The sequence below is a fragment of the Leptonotus elevatus genome, chromosome 1, assembly GCF_054856555.1.
Source record: "Leptonotus elevatus isolate MCC_2025b chromosome 1, RoL_Lele_1.0, whole genome shotgun sequence".
Classification (NCBI taxonomy): Eukaryota; Metazoa; Chordata; class Actinopteri; order Syngnathiformes; family Syngnathidae; genus Leptonotus; species Leptonotus elevatus.
The window spans coordinates 43,473,969-43,499,200 of NC_141239.1; the positions used below are offsets into that span (position 1 = coordinate 43,473,969).

Consider the following 25,232-nt stretch of genomic DNA (forward strand, 5'->3'; position numbering starts at 1 on the left):
TGTTTGAACATGGTGTTCGTTATGGACAATCCGTGACGAGCATAGAGGTCCAATAACAGAACACCACTCGGGTTCTGATGGGGGGGTCCTCCCAATCAGGCCCTTTCAGGTCTCACTGTTATTGCCCACGTGAGCGTTGAAGTCCCCCAGAAAAACGAGGGAGTCCCCCAGCAAAACGAGGGAGTACCCAGGGGGAGCGCTCTCCAGCACACCCTCCAAGGACTCGAACTGAACTGCTGTTTGGTGCATATGCACAAACAACAGTCAGGACCTATTTTTAAGGGTTCGGTCAATCACCAATCACCCAAAATTAAGGAAACCTGGGCCAATATATCGGCCTGCCGACCGATCGGTGCACCCCTACCCAATATTATTATTATTCCAAATATGTACTTACAGAGACCCTGTGCCAACTGCAATGGAGTTAATGAAGGCTCCTGGCTATTATTTGTGGAAATATTATAAATAAATGTAAACATTTGTGCCACTTTCAGGTTAACTATTGCGCTTATTGTACATGTGAATTAAAAGTCGAACCAAAGTCTGCGACATTGGCAGCGGGCCTACTCTGACCAAAAGCCATGTGCGCACGCTTGAGCATGCCTTCAAAGTGTCAATTAGGCTGTGAATCTGGCAATGACGCCTTTATAGCATCACGGCTTCCTCTGCGGTTAGTGAGCTGCGTGCCACCTGTCAGCCTGTTTACTCCCATGCACTCCGATTTATGAATTTCCATGCGGTCCCAACTCTGTTCAACTTCACCCTACGTGGTTTTCCCAGGTAGCGTAGCGTGACACGGATAGGCCAAAATAAAAATCAAGCACATGGGTTGAGGCAAAGGAGCGTTCTCAGGCTATGCTTCCTCTTTAAGAGTTTCCCTATATGATCTTTATGGAGGGTCATCATAAGACGACCAAAATAGTCCTCCTTCGAGCTACTTAATGCCACAACATTAAACTAAAAGAGGCCGACTTCGCCGCACATAAGGAATGCAGACAAGCTGAGCGGGTGCGAGACACGGGGAGAAGCGCACGCCTAAAACACGTCGACGCCTCTGTCAGACATGGCATGTTGCACTTCAGCTTGCTGTCACTCTCAAAACAGGGGGGGCTTTTAGGACCCCATAAACTCGCTCCACGCTCCCCCCATCTGGATCCCATCTAAGACCTGCTAATGCCTCCTCTTGGGGGCCACGGCTTACCCTTAATTTGTTTCATTTGTGACCTTTCAACCCAGCCCCAAAATCCCTGCCCCCTCGAACAGAACATAAGCACACAAGCTTTCTCTGTGCATCAATTTTTACTCGTTATTTGCAATTATTGAGCAGCACTGTCCTCGTGAAATATGTTAGTTTACAACTGCACTGTATTTCACCAAGCATCTTCCAGTCTTTTATTTTTACTGTACAATTGGAATGTGTTCCAAAGTACCAACAGACATGCCTACACTTAATTCCACCATCAATATTAATTACCCGGATCCTTGGTAAAAACAATAAAAGAATGCATCAACGTTTAATTTTAGTAAGTATTAAAACTTGGACTTCTGAGGTGTGGGCTGTCAGAAGCAGTCGGTTGCATTGCTTTATATACAACTTAAAGAGTATGATGATGTATGTTCAGATATAGCTGTTCAGAAAGGTGTGCCGCAGGGTTCTGTATTAGGATTATGGAGGCGCTATATCAAAAGCAGTGCACCAGAAAGACCTGAAGCAACAAGCGAAGAAGAAACGGATCACGGAGCAATTCCGCTGCACACGCCCATTTCCTGGTTTCAAGCGAGGTACAGGCGCGCTCCAGCCGTCGCCAAAGTCATTAAAATACAGTGTATACAACTAACATAATAGTGTTTTACAACAATGCTGAACTATATTTACAATTTCATATGTACTAGTGGATGAATTTGTAATGACTGTAGTTAAAAAAAATAATAATTCACGATCGCGCACACGGCTACCAGGTCGCTGCGGGGCCATCCACTTCAATGAGCGCTCCAGCCAGCCGCAGCTCGGCTACTCGTTGCTTCCGCGCCCCATGGTCATGGCTATGGCTTCAGGAATGGCCATGAGTGCGGCTTTGGTGGCCGCCGGAAGGCTTCGGACACCCGGTGTGTGAGGACGACTCGCGGCGAGCTTCGCGTGCGGGTAGCGAAATCATGATGGCAATATTTCATCCATGGTGGTCTATATGAAATTGTAGATAAGGTTCAATGTTGATTTTTTTTGTAGTCTGTATATATTGTGTATTTTTGTCATGACGCTGGCTGGCCGGCGAGCGTCTGGTTGTGTCTTCCTGGTTTAAGACAGGTGCTGTGCCAAAGTACTTACTCCTGTAGAAAATTATACCCCCTGATGTGGGTACAACGGATGTTTTTCCAAAATGAACACAAGTGTTATTCAGTTTTAGAAACAAGGTTTTGTAAGAAGAAAAAAGGATTTATTGCAGAGAACCAAAAGAAAAGCAAACACTTGCTAGCATTCTGCAGTGGACTCTAGGTGTGTTCAATGACCACGCACAAAGTAGGAAAATTTCATTTTTTACGGGGGTAAGTACTTCGACACGACACCTGTTATTCAACTCTTGAGTAGTCGCTGATACTGATACCAACTAGTACATATATGGTACACTAGTGTGTGTGTGCGTGTGTGTGTGTGTGTGTATATATTATTTTTCCATAAAATTTCAGAATATTAATGGCAACTTTCTATTCATATAATTTCTAACTTATTCCTGATCATAAAACGGCCGCAGGAGGGCGGCCGATACTGGTATTAGCCAACGCCGCGAGTACCAATACCTAAAAATAAGACTGGTATCGGTGGTCGCCCATACCTAGTCAGGATGGAACCACCTCTGCCTCAATTTGAGCCAGGAAAAACCTTGGTACTAGACATCGACACGTGCTGGCCGTAAGAGTGTGGTACATATTTAGGGTTGTAGGGTTTAGAGCTGCAGTTGATTTTACTACCGTCGCATAGAAACTGTCACAACGAGGTAACATGACAGTCACCATTGCACCTAACAGGATACAAGTTATCCAAGCATTGGCTTGGAATGGAAGAAAAAAATAACCAAAAATATCCGATGAGCTCATTCCTCTAAAGTACAACATGGGCAAGGCAAAACGGCGCGTGTGACGTCGACGTCAGCGGCCATCACACTGGGCCCACGCGAGCAGGCACGGAACACATGTGGCCCGCAGCTGCATGGGCTGGCTGCCCGGTGACAGCGCAGCAAGAAGTTGCGATGGTGCTTCTTAAACAAGGACAGGATCTGTTTGGACCTGAACTGCTCGGCCAGGCTTCAAGACAAAACTGATCCACTTAATTTGTTCTAATTTGATTTGTTTATTTGTTTAATCCGTCACATTTTGAACTAGAATAGCACTCAGTAGCGTGCAGACATACGCCAAATACAAACATTAAGGAAAGCTGTGATGGAATATCTGTGTAAACCTGCTATGGCACCAAATAGCTAGCTAATTACATATGACCAAACTACACAAATAACTTGTTTATTAGTTAACTATCAAACTACATAAATATTCAGCCATTTAACTATTTAAGTAGTTCACCAGTTAATGAACAAACTACACCAATATCTAAATACCTATCCAACTAAGATGCTACGTAACTACTCAACTAAACAACTACTGACATAAGTAGTTAACTAAATACCTAGCTATCCAAATAATAAATAAATAGCTAGCGTAACACTGGCTAGTTTGCCAATATAAATTAATTAGACAAGTAATTAAGCTAAATAACTCAATAACAAGCCAACCAACCCTAGAGTACCATATTTTTCAGACTATAAGTCACTAGAATAGAAGACGCACCAGTCAAAAAAAAAAGCATCATGAAGAAGAAAACAACATATATAAGTAGCGTTGGACTATATGTCACATTTTTGGGGGAAATTCATTTTACAAAAACAGAGACCAAGACGAGAAGAGCTCAGACTGACACTGAAAATCCGCGTTCCCAAATTGAGCTGACAGCAGCGAATGTGTTCCTGTTGCATTAAAAAGTTCTGTTTCTAACTACGGAAAAAAAAAATCTTTTTAGTTTAAAATGCCTTACCTTAACAAGAATTTTGCATCACGTTTGGGCCAAGGGTAGAATGTTGGTCTGTTATTGCGTCTTTTGGTGTTGTAAATAGTAAATCCCTGTTGTGGTGGATGCTGCATGCCAAAACTAGGAAGCTAGCTGGGGAGGCGATACCTTCATCCGTCAGAGGTAGCAGCAAACTAACGACACATTAGTTGCCATGACTACTACTACTGCAGCTACCAATACTATTTCTTCAATTTCTTCTTCTGCTGTCTTTTGGGGGTTGACAAATACAGTACTTTGGGTCAACTACCGCCACCTTCTGAAATGGAGTGTGTGCGACAATATTTTGGATGCGAGTCCGAGCACTTATTATACAAGTTTTACCAGAGTACAAGTCGCAGGACGAGCCAAACTATGAAAAAAAAAGTATGACTTACAGTGACTTACCAAAATAACTAGCTACTTTTAAAACCCAAGGTTATTTTTTACTGTAAAGTACAGTATGTACGTATACTGCAAAATACACACATCCATACAATACATAAAAAGTTGAAATCGTTCCTATTTACTACCATTCTTGTCTATATTACGACTGCATATCGTTACCATAGATTGAGGCAGATGGCCGTCACACACAGTCTTAGTTCTTTCTGTTCAAGTTTACATTGTGGCCATGTGGGGTTCTGTTGGCCTTGTATAAGGCTCTTAAAGCTGCTCCATATGTGCCATGAGCTTTGGTGCCGGTTACTGTCAATTAACAGACAAACAGGGCATTTTATAACAGTGAATCCTTAATTATACCATTTAAACAAACAAAAAATGTATATTATATGTGCATGCTAAGTTGCATAAACCTGGTTAAGGCCATCACTCAATGCCGACACATGGAGTACAGTAGTTGATTGTAAGCAGCATCCGAGCAGGAAGAGGCAAGTGCCAACAACAGTGTTTATTTTACGAGTCTGACTCACCTTTGACCAGAATTTCAGGTTCTTCCTCCAGGGCCATCTTGTTCTTCTCCAGGATAAGGCTCTTCATCTCGTCAGCAGCGCCTGACACAGCCACTCTACGTTGGAGAGGAGAATGTAAATAAATACTTGTTACCACTCCCATACGCAGGACAACTAAGTTATAGAGACAGCCCCAACTTTCAGCCCACCACCCTGACTTGGATCCTTTTTTAAGAAGGAAGAAGTTCCATGTATATGTAATGTCCTCAAGTGTTACCCCACTGCACCACTATGGACAGCTTGCCTTGCTTTTATCACCTCGGTCGGCGTGTCAGGAGAGAGTAACTGAAAATAAACGTGACAGGGTGACGCTGAGCCCGCCGGCCAGCCGGGTTGTATCACTTTTGGAAGGTACAAGAGGTCGCAGCCATGAGGAGCTAAAGCGCTAAACATCAGACATCTGTTGGTGGACAGATGAGTGGTTCTGTTACGCTGACGACTCAGCATCACAGGGATAGACATTTCCACTAGTTGCATTTTATTCCCCTACTCATCTATTCCTCTCGGTTTTTTACATTGTGCTGTCATATATAACATTTATAACCTAATTGCGGAAAAAGTAAAGATCTATAAAGCACTGAAGACAAAACCTACCATTCATGTTCCTTTTTTGCAGTGTTGTCAAGTTTTCAGTGGCAATATACTGGTGTTGGGGGGGGGGGGGCACTGGAATGTATTTCAAAGGCTTTGAAACGAGAGTAAACGATTTTCTTGTGACATCCCACACTTCTGGACATACCCGTGGCCAGCATGTTGGACGTCACCGCATTGTTTGTTCCGCAGCTTATTCAATATTTTAACATATACATTTAATAATCAGTGTAAAAAAAATGGCGAATTATTGTGCAGTGTTTGGCTGCAACAATAGAGTTGGAAGGGACAAAGGCTCATTTCAGTTTCCCATCACCAAGTCCATACTTCCGTGTTTGTTCTGAACACTTTGTTGAATGTAAGCTTTAATGCTTGCTTAGCAACATTTGAAAACGTATGTTACGTACTGTGCGTACAGTAGATATCTCCCTTTTCAATGTTCACATTTTAGTTCAGTGCACTAAAGTAAAACAAGATTTATAAAATAGATCTTACGCTGGATACTAGTCAATTGTTTCATGATAATATATTAAAGATACATCCACATCATTAAACGTAAGGTTATTTGATTACCGGAATGGCAGCAGACTCATGCTAACTGTCTAGCCTTGAGGGTAATGTTGGGCAAAGTCAATATAGTTTCAGATAACGTAAGCTTAAGGTATGCCGCAAACTATTGCATCATTACGTGAAGAATAAGTTTTAATTCTATGCGTATTCGCACACAGGTGGTGAGAGTTGTTTGAATTGTGTAGAGATCTGCTTATAACGGCCATTTTGTCATCATGTTGTGAGTGCCATTGCATCCAAAGTTTCTTCATACTCATAAACTAAACATTTTAGCACATCTAAGGAGATTGGAAAATGTATAACAAAGCTGATATAAACCAATTAGGGTTATACAGGAAAAAAAACAAATGAAAGAAAACAGGCTTGAGTCAGTCTACTAGTCTTACTGTATCAAGCCTAGTTTAGCCCAATCTTGACCTCCAAAATGATAGGCAAACAATACCAATCAAAAATTATCCGTTCACAATTTCTTATTTTTGCATAGTCAAAATAATTTTTTCCACTTTCACACCTTAATGGTAGTGTTTTTGCATGTCCTGTTAGGAGTGCATGAATGCTCCAGGCTTTGAAAAGGGAGTGGACGACCCTATAGAAAACTTTTTTTTCCCCCATTCAATTCAATATGCCAAAAATGTGTGACTAAATTATGTTAGTTAAAATTTATGTTTTGTGTACCCTAATCTGTTGATGATTAGCAAACGATCATAAGAAGCAGTTATTTGGTGACTACTACCATCCATCTATGTCCACTAAGCTCGAAGACGATCAGATAAAAATCTATAAATGTTGAGGCTTTTGGTATTTTACATATATAACCTTAATGTGACCTTGGAAATAGACTTTGGCCTGAAAGCTATAAAACCAAGGACCCTAATGTGGGTAATATAAAGTGTCTACAAACTGATTTGTGACCGTGAGAGAGTGAAACGTAAGCAGACAAACAGATGAAGCAATGGGTGGCTAGCCGCTCCTCTTCGTCACTACTTGCGGTTCGCTCTGTGCCGTCTTAATCCCCGTGTCAAATGGCTTCCTGCACTGCACAGGAAGTGGCCCAGTGCGGGGTCTGCTCCGTCACAGCCTCTGCTGGGGCTTCTGGGAATGCGGGGGCGGTAGCGTGCTGTGCTGGATGGAGGATGAAGGGGGAGTTGGGTGGGGGGGACGGTTTGTGGATGTAGCTGCTGGACAGCTGTGCACATCCAAAAAGCTCCAAATTACTCTTGGGGAGTGGGGGGCTGGGGAGGAGCTGGTGGGGTTGCAGTTGTCCCCTGAGCTTTACAATATGTCTGGTTTTGAAATTATTGCTTGCCATCTTTCACTTAACTAGGCACATAAATTGGAGTGTGCCTGTGAAAAGTTGAACAAATTCAAATACAGAGGCTGACCGTTGCATTTCATTTATTGATAGTCAAAGCATAAGTTAAACCTATGCAAGACAAACTTCAAATCCACCCTTTAAAGTGTTGTCTCAAATTTGTTGTTTAAGTTGCTGAGAGTTGGAGAAAACTGATCTTGTTATCAAACAACTTTCATGATAGATGCATATAATTTAGTTTTAGTGTATTTTTGTGTGGTTTTGTGTTTGTTGACCTAAAGTTGATAACTTTTGTAGTCTTGAGTCAAAGCCAAAAGGAGTTTTGGGACATTAGCAGAAGAGTGGTAAGAAAAGTCGAGATGGATGTCAATGGAGGTCAGTCACCTTCTAAAAAAAGGTCAGAACTCGGTTTGACCGGTGTGGTTTTTGTCCTCCAGGCGCTGACATGCTACTTTCAAGCTCCGCTGAGACTTGAACAATAGAATCATCCCGACTTAGCGGGCGTGGAACGTGGCCACATTTTCCTAGAAAACTGCACAACGCAAGAGCCAAGTTTGCATTTTGAACTCCAAGAATATTATGACAGAGATTAACCGCCATTAAAAATAAACTGTGCATGCTTTTCCTGCTGGGACGACGGCTGCATTTAAATCCATAAAGTGCTCAGAGCAAAGTCCAAATAAGTGTTTTTAGACATTTGGGTTCTTCAAATTCCTAATAGCTCTCGTATTATATTGCTGTCGTGCTATTCTTTCAGCTCTTGCTCAATACAGACCCGTTGCAGATATAGCGCATAATAATCCAAGACACTGCAAATAAACACTGCAGCGTGAAGACCAGATCTTGTCTGGACAGAGTTTTTATGTCCATCTAAATCCCTGTCACTGTATGGACTAATTCTGCCAGTCTGCACGCACGTCTCGGTTACGTAGACGCAGGGTTATTAACGATCTCGGCTGAGAGGCATCCTCGCATTTCTCTGTTTATTTTAACGGCCCTCAAGAGGGCGAAGCCGGCCGACTGCTCCGCTCCATCTCCTTTTTCGTAAAGAGATGCTTTGCTGTGCGTTAGCAAGCTTAAATATAAAAAGCAAGTGCCAGTCAGTTGGCGTCAATGACTATAAGCGCGCTTCACAAAGTGGGGCACTTGTTATGTATAGAAGAGTCCAGCTGCTTTTCTGCCATATACAGACAAATCAATTATTACAAGATGAGAATGGATCTTTCCAGTGCTTTCAGATCAATGAGGACATAAATAATGACAGAAGAAAGAGGTAGCTTCATTTCCTGACGAGGTCATTGTAATTTCATAAGATCTCATTCAATACCAGTCATTTATACCCGCCGTTTTATCGGATTTTGACTGATCTTGCAAGGCCCACAGACTATTGTGTTCTATTGCTATATAAACATGGATACATACTAAAAGAAAGATTTGTCTCTCACTCCTCATCATTCATCGGAAAAAAATAAGTTTATTTCTATCTTTTTCCGTTCTTTAGTTATCAGCGTTAGAATATAGCCAAGTTTTGTCGAAATTCCAATTCCTGAGAAGAAAAAAACATAGAAAATTAACTTTTGTAAAACAAACATTTCAAGCACAACTTGGACTTTATAAAACACTACTATATTTCCTTTTGTGACAGCTCAAACGTCTAAATAATGTTTTCGTGCAATAACACAAGGTTCCGAAAAGTGCTTTTCATAACAAAATAACAGTTTATTGCACATAAAAAATAAACAATTGACTGGTCTAACTGCAGCTCTGCCGCAGCATCCAGTCGTCCAGGGGTCGACGTGATCGGCAAAACGAGCAGTTAACCCCGGGAATCATCGCTCGACAGTTGCTTGTTGCATTTGCTCTACGAACGAAACGTCATTCCTTGATGTGCAGCAACTCGATCGCTGCCGCTATGCTTTGATGAGCCGATGAGGATGCTTTTTTTTTAAGCCAAAAAGCCATCCTGCAGGTTTAACTGATTTGTTGGGCTGTGCAGATCGATCCAAGTATCGATCGAATTGATACTAACGTGAGTATCAGTATCGGATCGATACCAGGGCGCCAGTATCGATATTTTACATTTATTTATTTATTTAGGTTTCTCATGGGTCCCTCGCACAATCCTTTTATAGCACACGTGCATGTGCCGGCCAGCCAATGACAGCTGTGGTACAAATACTGTAACAAATAATTATTTTTACAGTGAATGATAACAATTACAATAATATGACAATGAGTCATATTATGCTTCGTTTGAGCTTTTCCAACTACTAGTTGAGCGAGTGTAGCACAACTTGTAAGTATCGTTTATGTAATGTAACTAGACTAGAGGAACTTCGGTGGACGGTGGCTGGCGTTTCTTTGAGTGCAGAAGAGTAACAGGGACTGAGAATATGAAGATTATAACTTAAATAACAGCAGTGGTACTTTTGCGGTGAGGATACTTTTATGGCATGTTTAAGAACAAGAAAGTCGAATTAGATTTTTTTTTTAAAGTTATTTAATAAGACATTATTTAAAATACCATAATATTTTATGAACCTTAAAGTACTTGGTATCGGTATCGGCGACATTGGCACCAGTATTTACTTGGTATCGATCGATACTAAAATCTCAAGTATTGCACAGCACTATTATTTTCTACTTCCTCACCGCTGCACTACATCACGCTAGTAGTGACAGACGACACCCCCAGTCCCAATCTACACTTCCTGCTTCTCTTCTTCTACAACAAGATCCTTGCGTGATACTGGCTGATTTTATACTTGCTGCCACCTGCTGGCTGTTTCTTTTAAACAACATTGAAGTCAAGCCTAATCCTTCAGTCAGAAGCTGCGCCAGACCCTCCTGCACACTCTCTATATATATATTTTCTTTTTGAAAGCTTATGACGTATTGATACGTCATATGTATTGAGAGTGTTAAATCAGTCTGGGGCCTCAGGACCAGCATTCCAGAAAACTGGGAAATCAGACATTTCCAGCCTCCGCCTAGGAAAACTGCAACACGGGAAATTGCTGTTCCTACACACAAACGGAAAAAATGGACCCCAACTAATGACGGGCATATGGCGTGTATAATGTATTTAAAGGGACTTTAATGATCCGGATTATTTTGCTAATTGCATAACATAACAGCACAAAAACGTCAGCTCCCACAGAAACGCCCTATAAGAAAATTTCTGACTTGTTGCTTTCCTGAGACACATCATTACGTCAGAATGTGGCCAGCTCAGGTCAGAGAAACCACCACAAAGATGAGTTTCAAATTCAACATGAGGAACACAACAATGAGACACAATGTGACAGGGGAAGTTGTGAAGTGAAGAATTCAAAAGAGGATGGAAAATATTCTGTTAACATGAAGAGATAAGCTGCTCTGCTCAATACTTATCTATTCAGTACGAATGGTGCCACTACCACCGTGTGTGTGTGGGTTGGAGGGGTGGGGGATGGGGGTGAGGGGGTTGTTGGCAGTGGCACTGTCAGCGATGTATTAATCTAAAAAAATCAACCACAATAACAAACTTATTATTGTTAAATGAATACCTCTCGGACAGCGTTTGGATTGGATCTCACTTGACTGCGCTTGACTGTATTCCTAATGTGGTGGGCCAGTTAGCGGCTATTGCATGCAACATTAGGCGACCTTTTATATGCCACACATTAGCCCTTGAGATAAAGACAACAAACGTACTATTTTCTTTGGTGCATATCGCGCAAGTAGAGAATTTCCATTGCATTGCATGCAAATATTGGCTACTTTCAATGTTCCAACTAGAGTAAACAAGCATAAAGGACACGCTCAAAGCCAACCAAGTGGTTGCACAATGAGTTGATTGGCATGTGACTGTCTGCTGCAGCAATAAGTAATTGATTTTAAGTCTAGATTTAATCAAAACAATGAGACGCTAATTAACGTTTGAACCGAAAAAAGCGAAACAGCGTCCTTGCTCTCGGGCCTGGATGACCTCAATATTGCGACGAGATGTGTAATGTATAGGAGAAAATGTTCATATTAAAAATAAATTTTTGCAAAGTGGGCATGCGGAATTATTTTGCACTTTTGAAGTTTCATGCATGTGTCAAAAGTGGGATCCACTGTAATTAGTCTTCTGTGCAATGTTACATTTTCTGGCCATTAAAGATGCCTTATTCAAAAAATAAAAATAATAATTTAAGTTCCAAAATTCTTTATCTTGGGTTAATTATCTTATACCACAAAAACCTGACATTGGAACAGGGGTGTGTAGACTTTTTAGATCCATTGTAAGAAGTGCTAGCCTATAATACTGTAAAAAAATATATACATATATATTTACAATGTAAATGCTGCAAAATGATGAAAATTTGCAACATGCAAATGAAGCCCATGTGCATGTCATATAATAATATAAAAAATTATTAATTGTGTTCTTTGTGTGAATTCTTGTGAACGAAAAAAAAAAAAAAGGAAACATAACCTCATTGGTGGAGGTTGAAAAAATAAATACACTTGAAATAATTACATGTTGTCTACGTGATAAACCACTTGTGCCTTTCCAGCCCCCCAGTGGTCTGAGGGGCAGTCTGCAGTTGAAGGCGGGCTGGTGGGAAAAATGGGAATGTGGTGATTAAGACTGGGCCTATATGACCTTCCTGCTAAAAATACACTGTTTACCCAAGACCACAGCCAAGAAATCACTGGACTCAACGCAGGGGAGAAGAGGTGGGGGAGGAAAGAAAAAAAGTCATGTTTTGAGAAGGGAGGGGTGGTGTGACAGGAAGTCTGAGTGTGTGACTGCAGGAGAGAGGGAGTGCGAGAGCGTGTGCATGAAATGATCACAAAAAAATATATGTTTACAAAGCGATGGATTTGCATTTGAGTCCAAAGGAAATAGTGAACCTGAAGCAGAATGTAAACATTCTATATGTGCTTAAAATGTTAGGGACAGTGAAATATCTGACAGACAGGCAGACAGACACTCAATTAGCAGGGGGCCCTGTCTCACACCCTTTCAATGCACACACCCACATTCACACGCACATACAAATAAGATACACAGTGGCCTCTTTCAGTCAAGACAGCCCTTGCAGCTGACACGCAAAAAAGACTTTTTGAAGGTCAAACACTGAGAGCAATGGAGAAGTGTCCACTTCCCCTCCGGTACCACAATTTGCTCCAGTCATGAGAAGTTACTGCAGAATGCGGACAGCATGACTGACTATGTAATGCGATGGAGAAACTTTACAGTCAAGGTCTTCAATTGATGGATGCTGGCCCAGTTTTGGTCCAGATGCCCTTCTGTATGGACTCAGACCTATGAGCAGATCATTTGTACTAATCTTTGGAGGGATCTACAGTATTTTCTGAACTACAAGGCGCACCTGACTATAAGCAGCGCTAGCTAAATTCGGGGAATGCTAGAGTTTGTTACACATATAAGCTGCACCCGACTGTAAGCCGCAGGTGTTTTTAATGTTACCGCACCGGGTTCCCGCTACTTTCTTTTCCATTATAAGGGTGCAAATTGTCTCGCTCTCGTTCTGTCTCTCCTACTGAATTTGGGCTCACTTGGTTCGGTTTGCTCTGCCTGATGCTCTTGCACTTCCCTTATAGTGCGCCCCCTTGTGATCTGATGGATAAGCCGCACCATTGTATTAGCCGCAGGGTTAAATGCAAGTGAAAAAAGTAGCAGTTTGTAGTCCAGAAATGACTGTAGTTCAAATTGAATGGGGTAGCTGTCTAAAGCAGAAGGACATGTTTGAAAAACAGTTCTAGAAGATGAAGAGTTCAAACCAAAAAAAAGCAGATGTCCATTTTTGGTGAATTCAGTCAAATGTTTGCAGATTAAAGCCGATATTTTTAGCAGAGCTGGGCGCCTCCATTAATCGTCACTTGCAGTCAATGATGACGCCCACTTTGTGCTGAGTGCTTCCACATTTTCGGCAAATGCCTTATGACGTAAAGCATCGCAAAAATACACGGAATGAGAGGGACCGTCTGCTTCAGTCGGTGCTCAGTCAGTGTATTTTCTCAAGGCTTTGAGTCATTGTGCACTCGCCAAACGGTGGGCCAATTAGCGGAAGTGCCCAGCTCAGATTTGTTCTTAGAAGTTTATACAAATTGAACAAATAAGATGCTAGATAACGCCTCAAAAATAGTTAGTTTTTTTGTTGTTTGTTGATTTTGTACTAATTGGGTGGCATATAGTCCATTAGGGAGCATGGCAATTGTCATCTTATTGTTTTAAAGTACGTATGCTATCTTGTCTGTCAAAGAAGGACTTTGTAAACACATTATTATAAGGTGCTATAAAAACAATGTTATAGGTATTATTATTGTTGACTTCTTCATTCCAGCTACTCAAGCTCCTGTCCATCACTTGATTGCAACCAAAATCGGCGAAAGAATCCTCGCAAATTAAATCATTATTGACATGTTTGAAATACTATACAACGGAATGACAGTTTCTTTTCGAAATGGGTCAGATATTTTATATTTTTTTACAAATGGAAACGCTGCAAAATGTGCAACATACCGCACCATGACCGATTTAGGACTCCAAAGTCGTGAGAGAGACTGCAGATAATGGACGCATCCCATTGTGGTGACTTATCAGCCTGACGTGGCTCCACGCAGGCGAGGAGGAGTGGGCGTGTTCCGTCATTGGCCAGGTAATAACCGAGTGTGAGCGCTCTCTAATCTAAGCGCTCAGCGACTGTGATTACAGCGGAGCCGCCTTTTGACACAGTCCTTGAAAAAGTTAATTATGACGTGTGCCCAAGGCTGTAGGCGCCACATTTTAAGATTAACACACAGACACAAATGCGTGCACACTCACACACATATAAAGCAGTCCAGTTAGACAGTTAGGAGCAGCGTCCTAAAATTGCCTTCCTCCTTTTCATTTAATGTGCTTGATAGTCCCCACAAGTTGAGCTTTGTGACTCATCGTCTTTTGAATCTGCAGATGTACAGTAGAGATTGTCATTGAGGGAGCGTGGGTGGTTGGGAATAAGGGGGGGTAGGGGGTGGGGGTAGACGGCGGTGTACGATAAAGGCAAGATGCCAGAGATAGAGCTTGGTCACATCGCTGTCTGAGATCACAGCCCAGCACTAATAGTCTGGATGAGGATACCCACCCTCCACCAATGAGTCACCGAGCTTGCACTCATACTCTACGAGCGGTTGCATTTATTCTGGCATTTATTCGATTCAGTGCTGACAATAGCCATAAATATCCATAAATGTACTGAAATTTCACTCAGTGTTTTGTGTTAAGCAGGTTAATTGCTAGGGGCGGAACTGTTCACCTAATCCAGGGTTCAATTTGTATCTCGGTTTTGTGGTCACGGTTTACGGTTTGGCTCGGTGCACTTTGACTCTTGGGAATGTCAATTATGTCTTGTAGTTAGGTTAAAACTGAAAGCATTAACACATGAAGTATTCTCACATAATTTTTATTATTTTATGCACGTATGCTGGTTTCACTGTCGTCTGGTCTGTTATAAAAGTGATAAAAGGCACTCAAAACAGGTATTTGCAGTCACTAAGTTACTGGCAAAAAGCAATGAGGAGCCCCTACAAACATGTATTTTGATTTGCTCAAACAAATGTATTCATCCATCCACCCATTTTCATAAGTGCTTGCCCTTATTAGGGTCTAAGGTGAGCTGCCTGGAGCCTATCCCAGTTGTCCCAAACCCAGGACTGGTCGCACAAGCCGAAGTTAAATGTGTTAAATATTTACAATCGCAAATCCGTATGTGTCTGTGTGTGTGTGTGTGTGTGTGTGTGTGTGTGTGTGTGTGTGTGTGTGTGTGGGGGTGTGTGTGTGTGTGTGTGTAGTCAACTGCGTTACCAAAAAGGGTTGTACAGTTCCGTTATTATTCAAGCTAGCTTAGATACTTTTTTTCGCAAAAATAAATTTCCAAACAGCAAACAAAACATACTGTATGCGTCAAGTGTGTTTAACCATGCACTAGTCATTCAGTAGCACAGGGATGAGAACCCAATAAAAGAGTATCAAAAAGTGGAATGGTATATATATAGTCTGGTCGTTTTACAGGCTAGCTAGAAACATTTTGCTATGTTTTTTCAAAACCTTTGACATTGGAAACAGCAAACAGAACTTACAGTGCATGCGTCAAGTGAGAATTCTTCACTCTTCAGTTCAACCATACACTGGTCTTTCCGTACAACTAGGATGGGTACACCAATGAAAGAATATCAAAAAAGAGAACAGTAAAGTTCAGTTATTTTCCAGGCTAGCTTAGATACTTTCATTTCTGGCTATTTCTATACCTTTCACAATTTTGACAGTGGAAACACAGAACAAAACATACAAAAGTCACAAATTCTTACATATTCAGCTCGACCAGTACTGTACCATTGAGACAGTCCCAAAGATTGGTTATTATCTCTTTAAAATCCTGGCTGCTTTCTTAACTTCTGGCACAAAAAAAAAAAAAAAAAAAAAACTGTACTAAACTGATCTGAACCGACCACAACCCTCATTATAAACACTCACTTTTCTTACCTATCAAGGTACTCAAACATGGTTTCCTCATTCAAGTTCTCACGCAATGCTAATGGTAGGTACTGCCTTGGAAGGGTGAATGAAACCAGCAATTTTCCAACTGCTTTCTGTCTCGGTCGCTCCACCACCTGAAACATGCTGTCCTGTTGTATTATATGTGGGGAAACATCGTGGGCTCTTGCAACTGCCATTTGTTTTAAAGTTTAAAATTAAACACGTCACACGTGCTATTACAATGCCGTATAGTTGAAGCTGACCAGACGGACAAGCCAGCCATTAGAATCAAAATAACAGCACACAGTATACACGCAAATTTGCATTTAATGTTTGTACGCACGCGCACGCACACACACTTAGATACGAGGCCTCATGAGACAACGTGCGCTGTGGAGGGAAGTGGACACGTATGGTTGACTACTTCCACTTTTCTGCGACTTACCCATTTGTCCCATTTGCTGTACGTGTCGGCTGAGAAACGTGAATAACCTCGGCTGGACTCTGTCAACAGAGGAGAGAGGGAACAAAGGATCAATGGATATGCAGTACTTACTCTTACACTGAACAACAGCGCTATAATTGTAGCTAGTAGCTCTCATAAATGAACATTCAATCCAGTAAGTAAATATGTCAATCACATGAGGTGTCACCCTAAAAGATATTGGTTTCCTCCACAAGGTTTAGTTGAAGGAATTGCCCGCAGATTGCATTCTTGATTAGCCTTGAGTCAGGAGTCTTAAAGTAGGCCTACCGTACAGTCTTACAAAACCCTGATCCTGGAACGCTTAGCTTTCACTTGCAAGGGTAGCAATCTAGCGAAAAAGCAAAGCAGTCAATTGATGTGGGGAGCAGGAGTGACGAAGGAACAGAGGCATCGTTTGTGCGACACTGGCACTTATCCAAACCCCAAAGATCTACATCTGAAATCGGTCATCTCTCAGAACAGGTTGCTCACCTAAAAATACCTTGGGTCTTTAACCAACAAGCTCAATTTTACACATAATTATACTGTCAGCCAAGCTGGACTACTTTTCTAACAAGTATTCACATCAAACTCTCACTTTTTACATCAGTTTCACGTAGCTCATGGTGTTATGTCCCAAACAAATTAGTCATCCCAGGACTACTCCGGTAAGCAGACATTTCTATTCACAATGTTTAAGCCTCTACATTCCCAAGATGACCTTGGAAAACCCCAAAAGACATCAGTGCTGGCTTATTCACAATTTGGAGCCGTTCCCTGGTGGGCAGGGCACCGATCTCTTTGTCCCTGCGGCCTGACTTCGTACGACTGAACCGCAGCATGAACCTCAGCCTTGGGCCAGCTCATGTGGCCGGCCCAGCTCAACCCGAGGTTGCTGGTTTACCTGAAACACTATCCAGGTCAGCAATAGGTCCACTCATACACACATGCTCACACACCACACTTTACTACTGGGCAAACTAGTCTAAGTATAGCCTTTAGCCCTGCAAAAACACTCCACTGCTTCTTTGCGGGTGGCTCAAAAATAACTAAGACTAAACAAGAACTGTCAATTTATAGGCTAGTATGCAGTTGTGATATATTTATGAATCAGACAGGCCCAGGGAGCAAAGGGGAGCTTGAAGGAGGAGATTGGATTAATGCTTTTAATGCTTAACTCAGGGAGGGGTACTGTAAACGTCAAAGCAGACAGCCAAAAACAACTGGACCGCGTTAGAAAGGCGTCTTGCTGCGAATGGTAAAAATGTGTAGTGTACTGTAATTCATTTTACCCATGCATGTTAGCTGTAAAGAATTGAGCCAAGCTGACAACCGCTGTAAAGAAAACCATTCTGCATACAGCCGTGCCTGAAAACAAGAAATTAGTGCTAGTCACGACATTGATTTTAGAGTTGTAATTCCATAATATAAACCAATGCGTGCGCCAATAAAACAAAGGCTCACGTTAAAGGGTTTCAATTTTGTGTGTAATTCCAAACAGAACGTGACAATGCTTTCTGTAGTCAGTGTAGTAAATGGGCTGTGGGATGAGAAACAAGCATAGCGTGCGATGCAGAGCCTTGGCAAAAGCTCCCCCTTGGACGGGTCGTGGATGAATCACTCCAGAATAGAGCAGGGCATGGAAGGAGAGAGGGAAAGATGCCGTGATGCGTTTCGTCCCGTGGCTGGCTTCCACTCTGGCTTTCTCCCCCCTTCCTCCTTCCCTCCCAGTCTACTCTCCCGCTCTCTCTTTCCAGCTCTCTTGGGAGGCTGAGTAACCATGAGGAAATGCTTGGGCTCAGCCAGTGTCGGTCCAAAGAACAGATGTGTGGCCTGGAGGTGGTGAGGCGGAGACGCAACGGAAACCAAATATAAAAGTAGAGAAAAACGACAAGCACTGACGACAGGGGGCGGCAGCAGCAATACTAAAACGGGCCCTTTTCCAACAGGAAGTCTATTTTTTATGGTATCTCTTGCAATAGTCTTGGGGGCAAAAGTACATGGCATCTTTAGACCATTAGAAAACAACTGTCCCTCAGCCAAAAAGTGATACCATGGCTGTGCACCAAAGTTTACTGGTGGGATGGGGCTATAAGCCCTATGGGGTGCATTGGCAAAGGGACTGGAGAGCAGGGCTGAGCTGTAACAATCGCTAGCTCACCAATTGCCACTAATAATTACGTCAGGTGAGCTCAGTTTACGGTACCATACGCCCGGATGGCGACCTGAAAATTATCGCAAGTGGAAGATATTTCACACACTGCATACAGACTCTTGAAACGCGCTATAAAAACAACACACTCATTTGGCGACTAATTCGAAAGAAGATGGCACCGATGCCATTTTTTTTTTATCACTGCTCAAACGTCAGGATTTCGCAATGAGTCTTGCAAGAGTTACATACTTCCATATTTTTGCTTTGCCTATTTTAACGGTGAGTTTTCATTTTGACGCAGCCTATCACGTGGCACTTTTTGAGTTCAGTATCTGAGCCTCCACAAAAGAAACCCACATCAATGGGTAAAAAAAGAGAAGCAGAACAAGGAATATGAGGGAGAAAAAGTGGGTGCCGGGTTGGAAGAGATAGTCAACAGTGGAGGAGGGAACTTTTTCGGATAGCACATGCATTGGTAAAAAGAGGGAGACCGTACTCTGACTTCGAGTGTTAAAAAATAAATAAAAAGGGATGCTTTGAAACATGTCATGTTTTACAGTTGCAGTATTCAGTATGACTTGAAAAAGGGACCATATTTCTTATCAAAGGGTTGGCGGAGGCTACCTAGAAAATTGTTGAGCTACCTCAATTTCCCATGTTAGGAGCCAGCCTGGCTGGATAAACCTCAAGCCTAGGAGAGGGAATCCTACTGTAGCTCTGGTTCTTCTAAAACCATAGCCTTGTAGATTCAGGTTTAGAATATCTTTTTAGGTTAGTTTTTAGGGGGACATCATCAAAGTTTTGCCCCTGGGAGTTTTACACTTTGGGAGTATACCTGTATCTTTTTGGTCCCAGAAAATGTAGAAAAATATGCTTTGTAATCCAGTAATAATCCTATGTTGTTGTTTTTTTGTTTACTTTGGAAAACTGAAATCACTCACTGTACTCTATTACTGACAAGTAATATGGGACATTTATGGCAGGATATCAAAGGTTGTCTGGACAACATGAAAATTGATTAAAGCACCAACCTCCACCCGGGGCAAATTTTGGTGACCTGAAAGCTGTGAGCATGTTTGCCTTCTTCCATGAATCATCGGATCCATTATTCGGATTTCAGTTATCCAATATAATGATTTATTGAGCTATGTCACGCCACACCATGTGGTTTTATAAAATTATATTAAGTGATCTTTGAGCTATCCTCATTAGAAAGTGGTAAAAACAGTCAGACTTGGTGGTGGAAAAATAAACTTCCTGCTCCATCACTGGGGGTGTTAAGCTCAGCACTATTTGGGCAGCTGTTGGCGAGCTGCATCTTTTAAGGAGGACTGCAAACATGCAGGAGCAGGGGTCTAGCTGCTCAAGCATCAATATATTCAGATGTCAAATGTATAGTACTTTGGGTTACTCCACATCTTGCTATGCCCCTGGCAAATATGGCAGAGATGGCGGTGAGGGTTTTGGTTAGTTTGCAAATGGGAGACTCCACCAAAAGTCTGGGTCGCTGTGGTCATCCCTGTAGTGTCAAAGCACTGCAAGGCCTGATATACACACATCCAGGGAGGTCTGACCTGCTGCATGAAAATGTGTCGTCAAGCTGCACAGGAAATGAAGCCCTTGGCACAGGCCAAGGAACGCAGCCCTGAGGGATTCTGCCTGGGAGTTGCTTGGACCTTCCAGTTAAGCCACCCACCCCTCCCCCCACCCCACAACACCCACCTCTGTTGACACCAAGGAAAGGCAAACTCTATCAACTAAGATGTGTGTATTCTGAGGGGAGGGGCTGGCGGGGAGCATTAACGAATTGTGCTGCTCGAAGACTAGGTCAGCTGATGAAATTGGCTCTGAGTGCTTCAGCTGTGGTCTTAATTGAGGGCTCTGTGTGAACTATTGACTCTGATACAGGATCCAGGCCAGAGCACAGCAAGTCAGACCTACAGGAAAGTGGATTAGAGGAAGTGCATTGATTTCTTTGCAAAAAGGTCAGCAATGATCAACTAGACGTACAAACTGATATCGAGGACAACATAAATGTATTTGGCAAACGTATGCCCCAGTGCTGCCAAATTTTTTGTAGAAAAGAACACTGCACTGCTATCATTATCCAGCATTGATATCAGAGTCAATAAAAGGATTCCTATTACTGCAAGTAGGAGCTAATGAAATAAAGCCCAAAAAAGAAGAAATAGAAGGGAAAATGAGAGTACAAAAATACATTAGCCTTAAATGAAAGTAGAACAAGACATCTTAAATCAAACACGTACAATTCCAAATTTCAGTGCCACAACACAAAATTTTTCAAAACGCCATCAAACTCTAATTGTGTTCCCTTCAATGTTATTTTAACAGTTGAATCCCAAGCTTCATCCAGGCTGCATGTTAATACTGGCAGTTCTGGGAACGCTACCAAAACTATAAAGTTTTTAAAACGGCCATCAGGCACCTCCATTAGACCACTGTCTGAAATACGGTATTGATTGCAGATGTTTGTTGCGTGGATGGCCAAGCAGATGGCACATTATTAAGACCGAGACAGGCGGCACTTGCCAAAAAGTTGAAGACACAGAAGCATCTCTTATGATCGCCCACGAGTAACAGATGTCAGCCTTATCTGGCAGCCACTGCTTCAGTTGAGGCTATAAAGGCCTAGATACACCACGTCGGGAGTCGGACAGCGTTTGGCCGTCTGGTCAGTGTATAAATTTCTGTTGTGAAGTCGGATCAAATTGGAATATGCATCGGGTGGGGGGTCAACTTTTTTTTTTGTTCAGGACAGCACACGTGAATATTAAAGTCCCTCATAAAGAGGATATGATCATAAAGAGGATATGATCATATTTCGGCGCGAAAATTTGCAAAGTCGTTTAAATAGTTCTTATTGTATTTGGGAGATCGGTAAATGACACAGCACAGCAACAGTTTGGCCAACTTCAAAAAAGGTGGCTTCAAAGCAGTGACCGATGTGGTAAATAGACATCGTCTACATTAAAAAATATATATATTGTGTTTTTTTTTTTTAAATAGTCGCCGTTCCTCCACCTCAGCCTGACGTCCTCGGAGCGTCCAAGTAAGGACAGCCAGGCGGTACTAATTCAATCATAGCGGTGGACTCACAAGCGACAGTCCAGGTCTCCGTCAGGAAGAGGAAATCCAAGTTATTGGAAAGGCCTCCGTCCGGCGGTCTCGAGGAAGCTCCTTCAGAAGCTGGAGGTCGGCACAGCGTCCAAAACGCGGAGGGCAGCACTGCCGAAGCTTTTCGGGTGAACCGACGATCGGTAGCAGCCAGGAGTCGATAGCGTCCAGAATACGCCACAACAGAGTACATCAATGCGTTCGGGAACGAAGCTTGTTCCAGCATCCGTTTTCGCTTCACCAGCTGGCCGCCGCGTTTACCCCAGCGCCGCTGTCAACACCGATATGAGTTGTTTAAGTTTTTATATCCCGAACCCGTAAAGAGGTTGCCGGTTGCCAACAATGACTACCGCCGCCGATGGCAGGGAGGGGAATTGCTTCTTGCGCATGCGCTGAAGGTACGCAATATTCGGTGTGGTGTGTATTTACATAATTATTCTACGCGACGTGACGACGTCTGGGCCAACGCCACAGAGGGTAGGCGTCGGCCACATTTGGCCAACGTCATGATTGGTGTATCTAGGCCTTAACACTGTTGAGCTTATCAGTTGTCAACGTTTTCATGCAAATTGCTATGATTCCACACCGGCCTTTACGAGTGCACAGAGGGGTCAAACGCGGACAGATAAGCAGATATGTACATTAAGGAATGGGTCCATGTGGTACTACTTACACCTGCTTACCTACAGATTGGGGGATGATGGAAAAATAGCACAGAACTGCTTCAACGTGTCTTGGCATGTCTGTGGAAATCATTAGCTCTTCCAAATACAACCATTTGATTTGACATTGATTGCAGTCTCACACTTCAGTCCAAGATTCCTCCATTTGCTTACCTTATTCAGCTACATGAGAGTGTCAAAATTTTAGCAACAGCTCTCAGTATAATGCAGTGCAATTCTACACCATTGAAAACTAAAAGCAGAACGATACACTTATTAAAACTAAGCAATAATGTGTCCTAAAAGGGGATATATTAGATTCATGGAAGTCAGATTTATCGTATCCCAGTGGATAATTGTTTTGTGACAATGCTTGGTAGGTCAAACTAAACAAGAAAAAAAACACAATTTCCCTAAATATACATTTGCTAGTAGCCTAACCAATCTATGAATATCTGATTTAATGCATTTTTTCCACACCTTCACATCACAATTGTGCTTATCTGAAATGTATCACTGGAGGGAGAGGGAAGAAGGGAGAGACCGCGAGAGAGGGAACTTTGTCACTTGAACCACACAACGTGAAAAGAGTAATGGCGTCAAAGTTATTTAAAAAGCTCAGTTTCATTACTGTTTTATTATTGCAACTCGATTGTTTTGTACTGTATGTAAAGGTAGACATTTTGTACCACTCTGGTACTGTATAAGACCTCAATGAGTGCTAAGGAAAAAAAATGTAACTCAAAAAATATTCTGTCCCGTTCCTGTAGGCCTACTTAGTTATTTCCCATCTAATTTGCCACCCTTTTTCATATGTCAAATTTTGCAACTGTAATTAAAGTAAGCTTTTCCTTCTTTTCGGTCTTACACTGGCACATACAGAAAATAAGCCACCTAAACGCAGGGCATCAACAATGCCCCTTCACAAGGGAAAGGGGGGAGATGCACAATACTGATCTCTCTGTGCCCGATCACATGACGAACATTACAGAGGGGACAAGGCTGCAGTCTTTATTTGAGGCCAAACACACAAGGATCTCTTCAACACACTGGTGCTTGCATCAGTGTGTGTTGGTGTGCGAGTGTTGTGTTTGTGTGTGATCATTGCACAATGATTCCCAAGATCATTGCAAACCTCAGCAGCTGCACACACAAACACACAAACATACACTGAGCATTCCCCCATCACAAAGTGAGGATTTCCACAAGGCACATGCAAACATTTGGAGTTCTGTGCTTCACAATGTGGGTCAAATACAAAAACTTGTGGTCCAAACCATACATAATTATGTTAGATCACATCAGTCAATCAATTAAGTAAAGGTAGTAATAAGTCAATTTCATGTCATTAGTTTATTTAAGGGACAATGCAATCAGGCATAGCTACTAAGCAAAGCTTGTAGCTGATGTTGAGCATAGTTTAGCAAATGCGAATTTATAACCCCATCACTTCATTCACAATCTAAAACAACCTAACCCAACCCTCAAAAATATAATAAAATCAGTTATTATAATTGAATGCAATCACACATGCCAATCACTCAGTCCCCTCCCCCTCTACATATGGGTACAGACAGTATTGATTTCTGTTCAACCAGCTTTTAAGTTTAGAGATAAATGATAAACTCGCAGTTAGTCTACTATATCTGCGGGCATGGAGTTCCAGAGTTTGCTGCGCTGATATGAAAAAGCTGACCGACCAAATGAAGTCCTGCACTGAGGGGGTGAAACATTCTGGGTCAACGTTCCTCGTGTTATTCTACTGCTGCTATTTGGTCTCTGCATAAATGTCCAGAGACCAAAAATTAATTAGTAAACCAATTAAAAGCACAACGTTGGACTTTAAAGTGTGTTTGTGTCACAGTGTGCGGAAGGAGCCCATTTGCACGAGATTGCAATGCAAAAGTATTTTTGGGGGTGCAGGTGGACACTCCTTACCTGTCCATTGGGAGTCAGGTCGTCCTTGTTGCGTAACTCAAAAGATTCTTCCTCCTCTTTCTCCCCATAGTCCCTCCCCAGCAAACTGAAGCCCTGGCGGCAGCACAGCAACCAGCAGACACCTTGCAAAGGCATTCAAATGAGGTTAAGTGTGTCGCCTAGTCGTGTCCAGGTCGAGGAATTCACGAGTGCTGGCAGCGTGCGCGCCTGCGCCGGGGCAAACTCTCCATAGAGAACCGACGACGAGGATGAAGGGAGGGAAGCATGCGACTCTCCCCTTAGAACTGTCCACAAAACACCTCCGAATGGAAGCTGCCCACAACACGGTTAAAGGCAATTCAAGAAGTCCACCTTGCTGTCCCACAAGTTCACTCGTCGTGAAGAAAAAGTCACAAAGTGTCAAGTTAATCCCATACAAAGAACTCGGGGAGTAAATACAACGTTTCCTGCCGTTTAAAATGTCACCAAAGTTGGTGGAATCTAGTAAATTAAGTTAATAAGTGACACAGGAGCGCTCACTGTCAGGCATAGACCGTTGCACTGAAGCGTGCTGTGGCTGAAGCTAGCTAATGGGAGCCAGAAACCACGCCCATGGGCTTCGTATCTGCAAGCTGATTGGACGAGAGCCTACACTCCCCGGAGCGTCAGGGCCATAAGGCACGCCTTCCCGCCAACGCTGCCAGGGGATCACGTGTCCTGAGGGTGACGGCGCTGTTCCAATCCTGAACATCACCATGACGTTGAATGTGCTGTACACATGTGTTTATTATATTATTAAAAATATGATGAACGCAACTCAAATAACATAACATACTGGTACGTCA

The 25,232-nt window shown here is 42.5% G+C and overlaps 1 protein-coding gene across 1 annotated transcript in view; it reads right to left on the minus strand.

Moving 5' to 3' along the window:
• The window catches only part of plekhh3 (pleckstrin homology, MyTH4 and FERM domain containing H3), a 47,258-nt gene extending 22,305 nt beyond the window's left edge, over positions 1-24,953 (minus strand). The window contains exons 1-3 of the mRNA XM_086068292.1: positions 24,409-24,953; positions 16,498-16,556; positions 5,026-5,120 (exon numbers count right to left, since the gene is read on the minus strand). Coding sequence (XP_085924418.1) covers positions 5,026-5,120; positions 16,498-16,556; positions 24,409-24,543 — 289 coding nt within the window. The 5' untranslated portion in view covers positions 24,544-24,953. The remainder of the gene's footprint in view (positions 1-5,025; positions 5,121-16,497; positions 16,557-24,408) is intronic.
• Between the last annotated feature and the right edge of the window lie 279 nt (positions 24,954-25,232).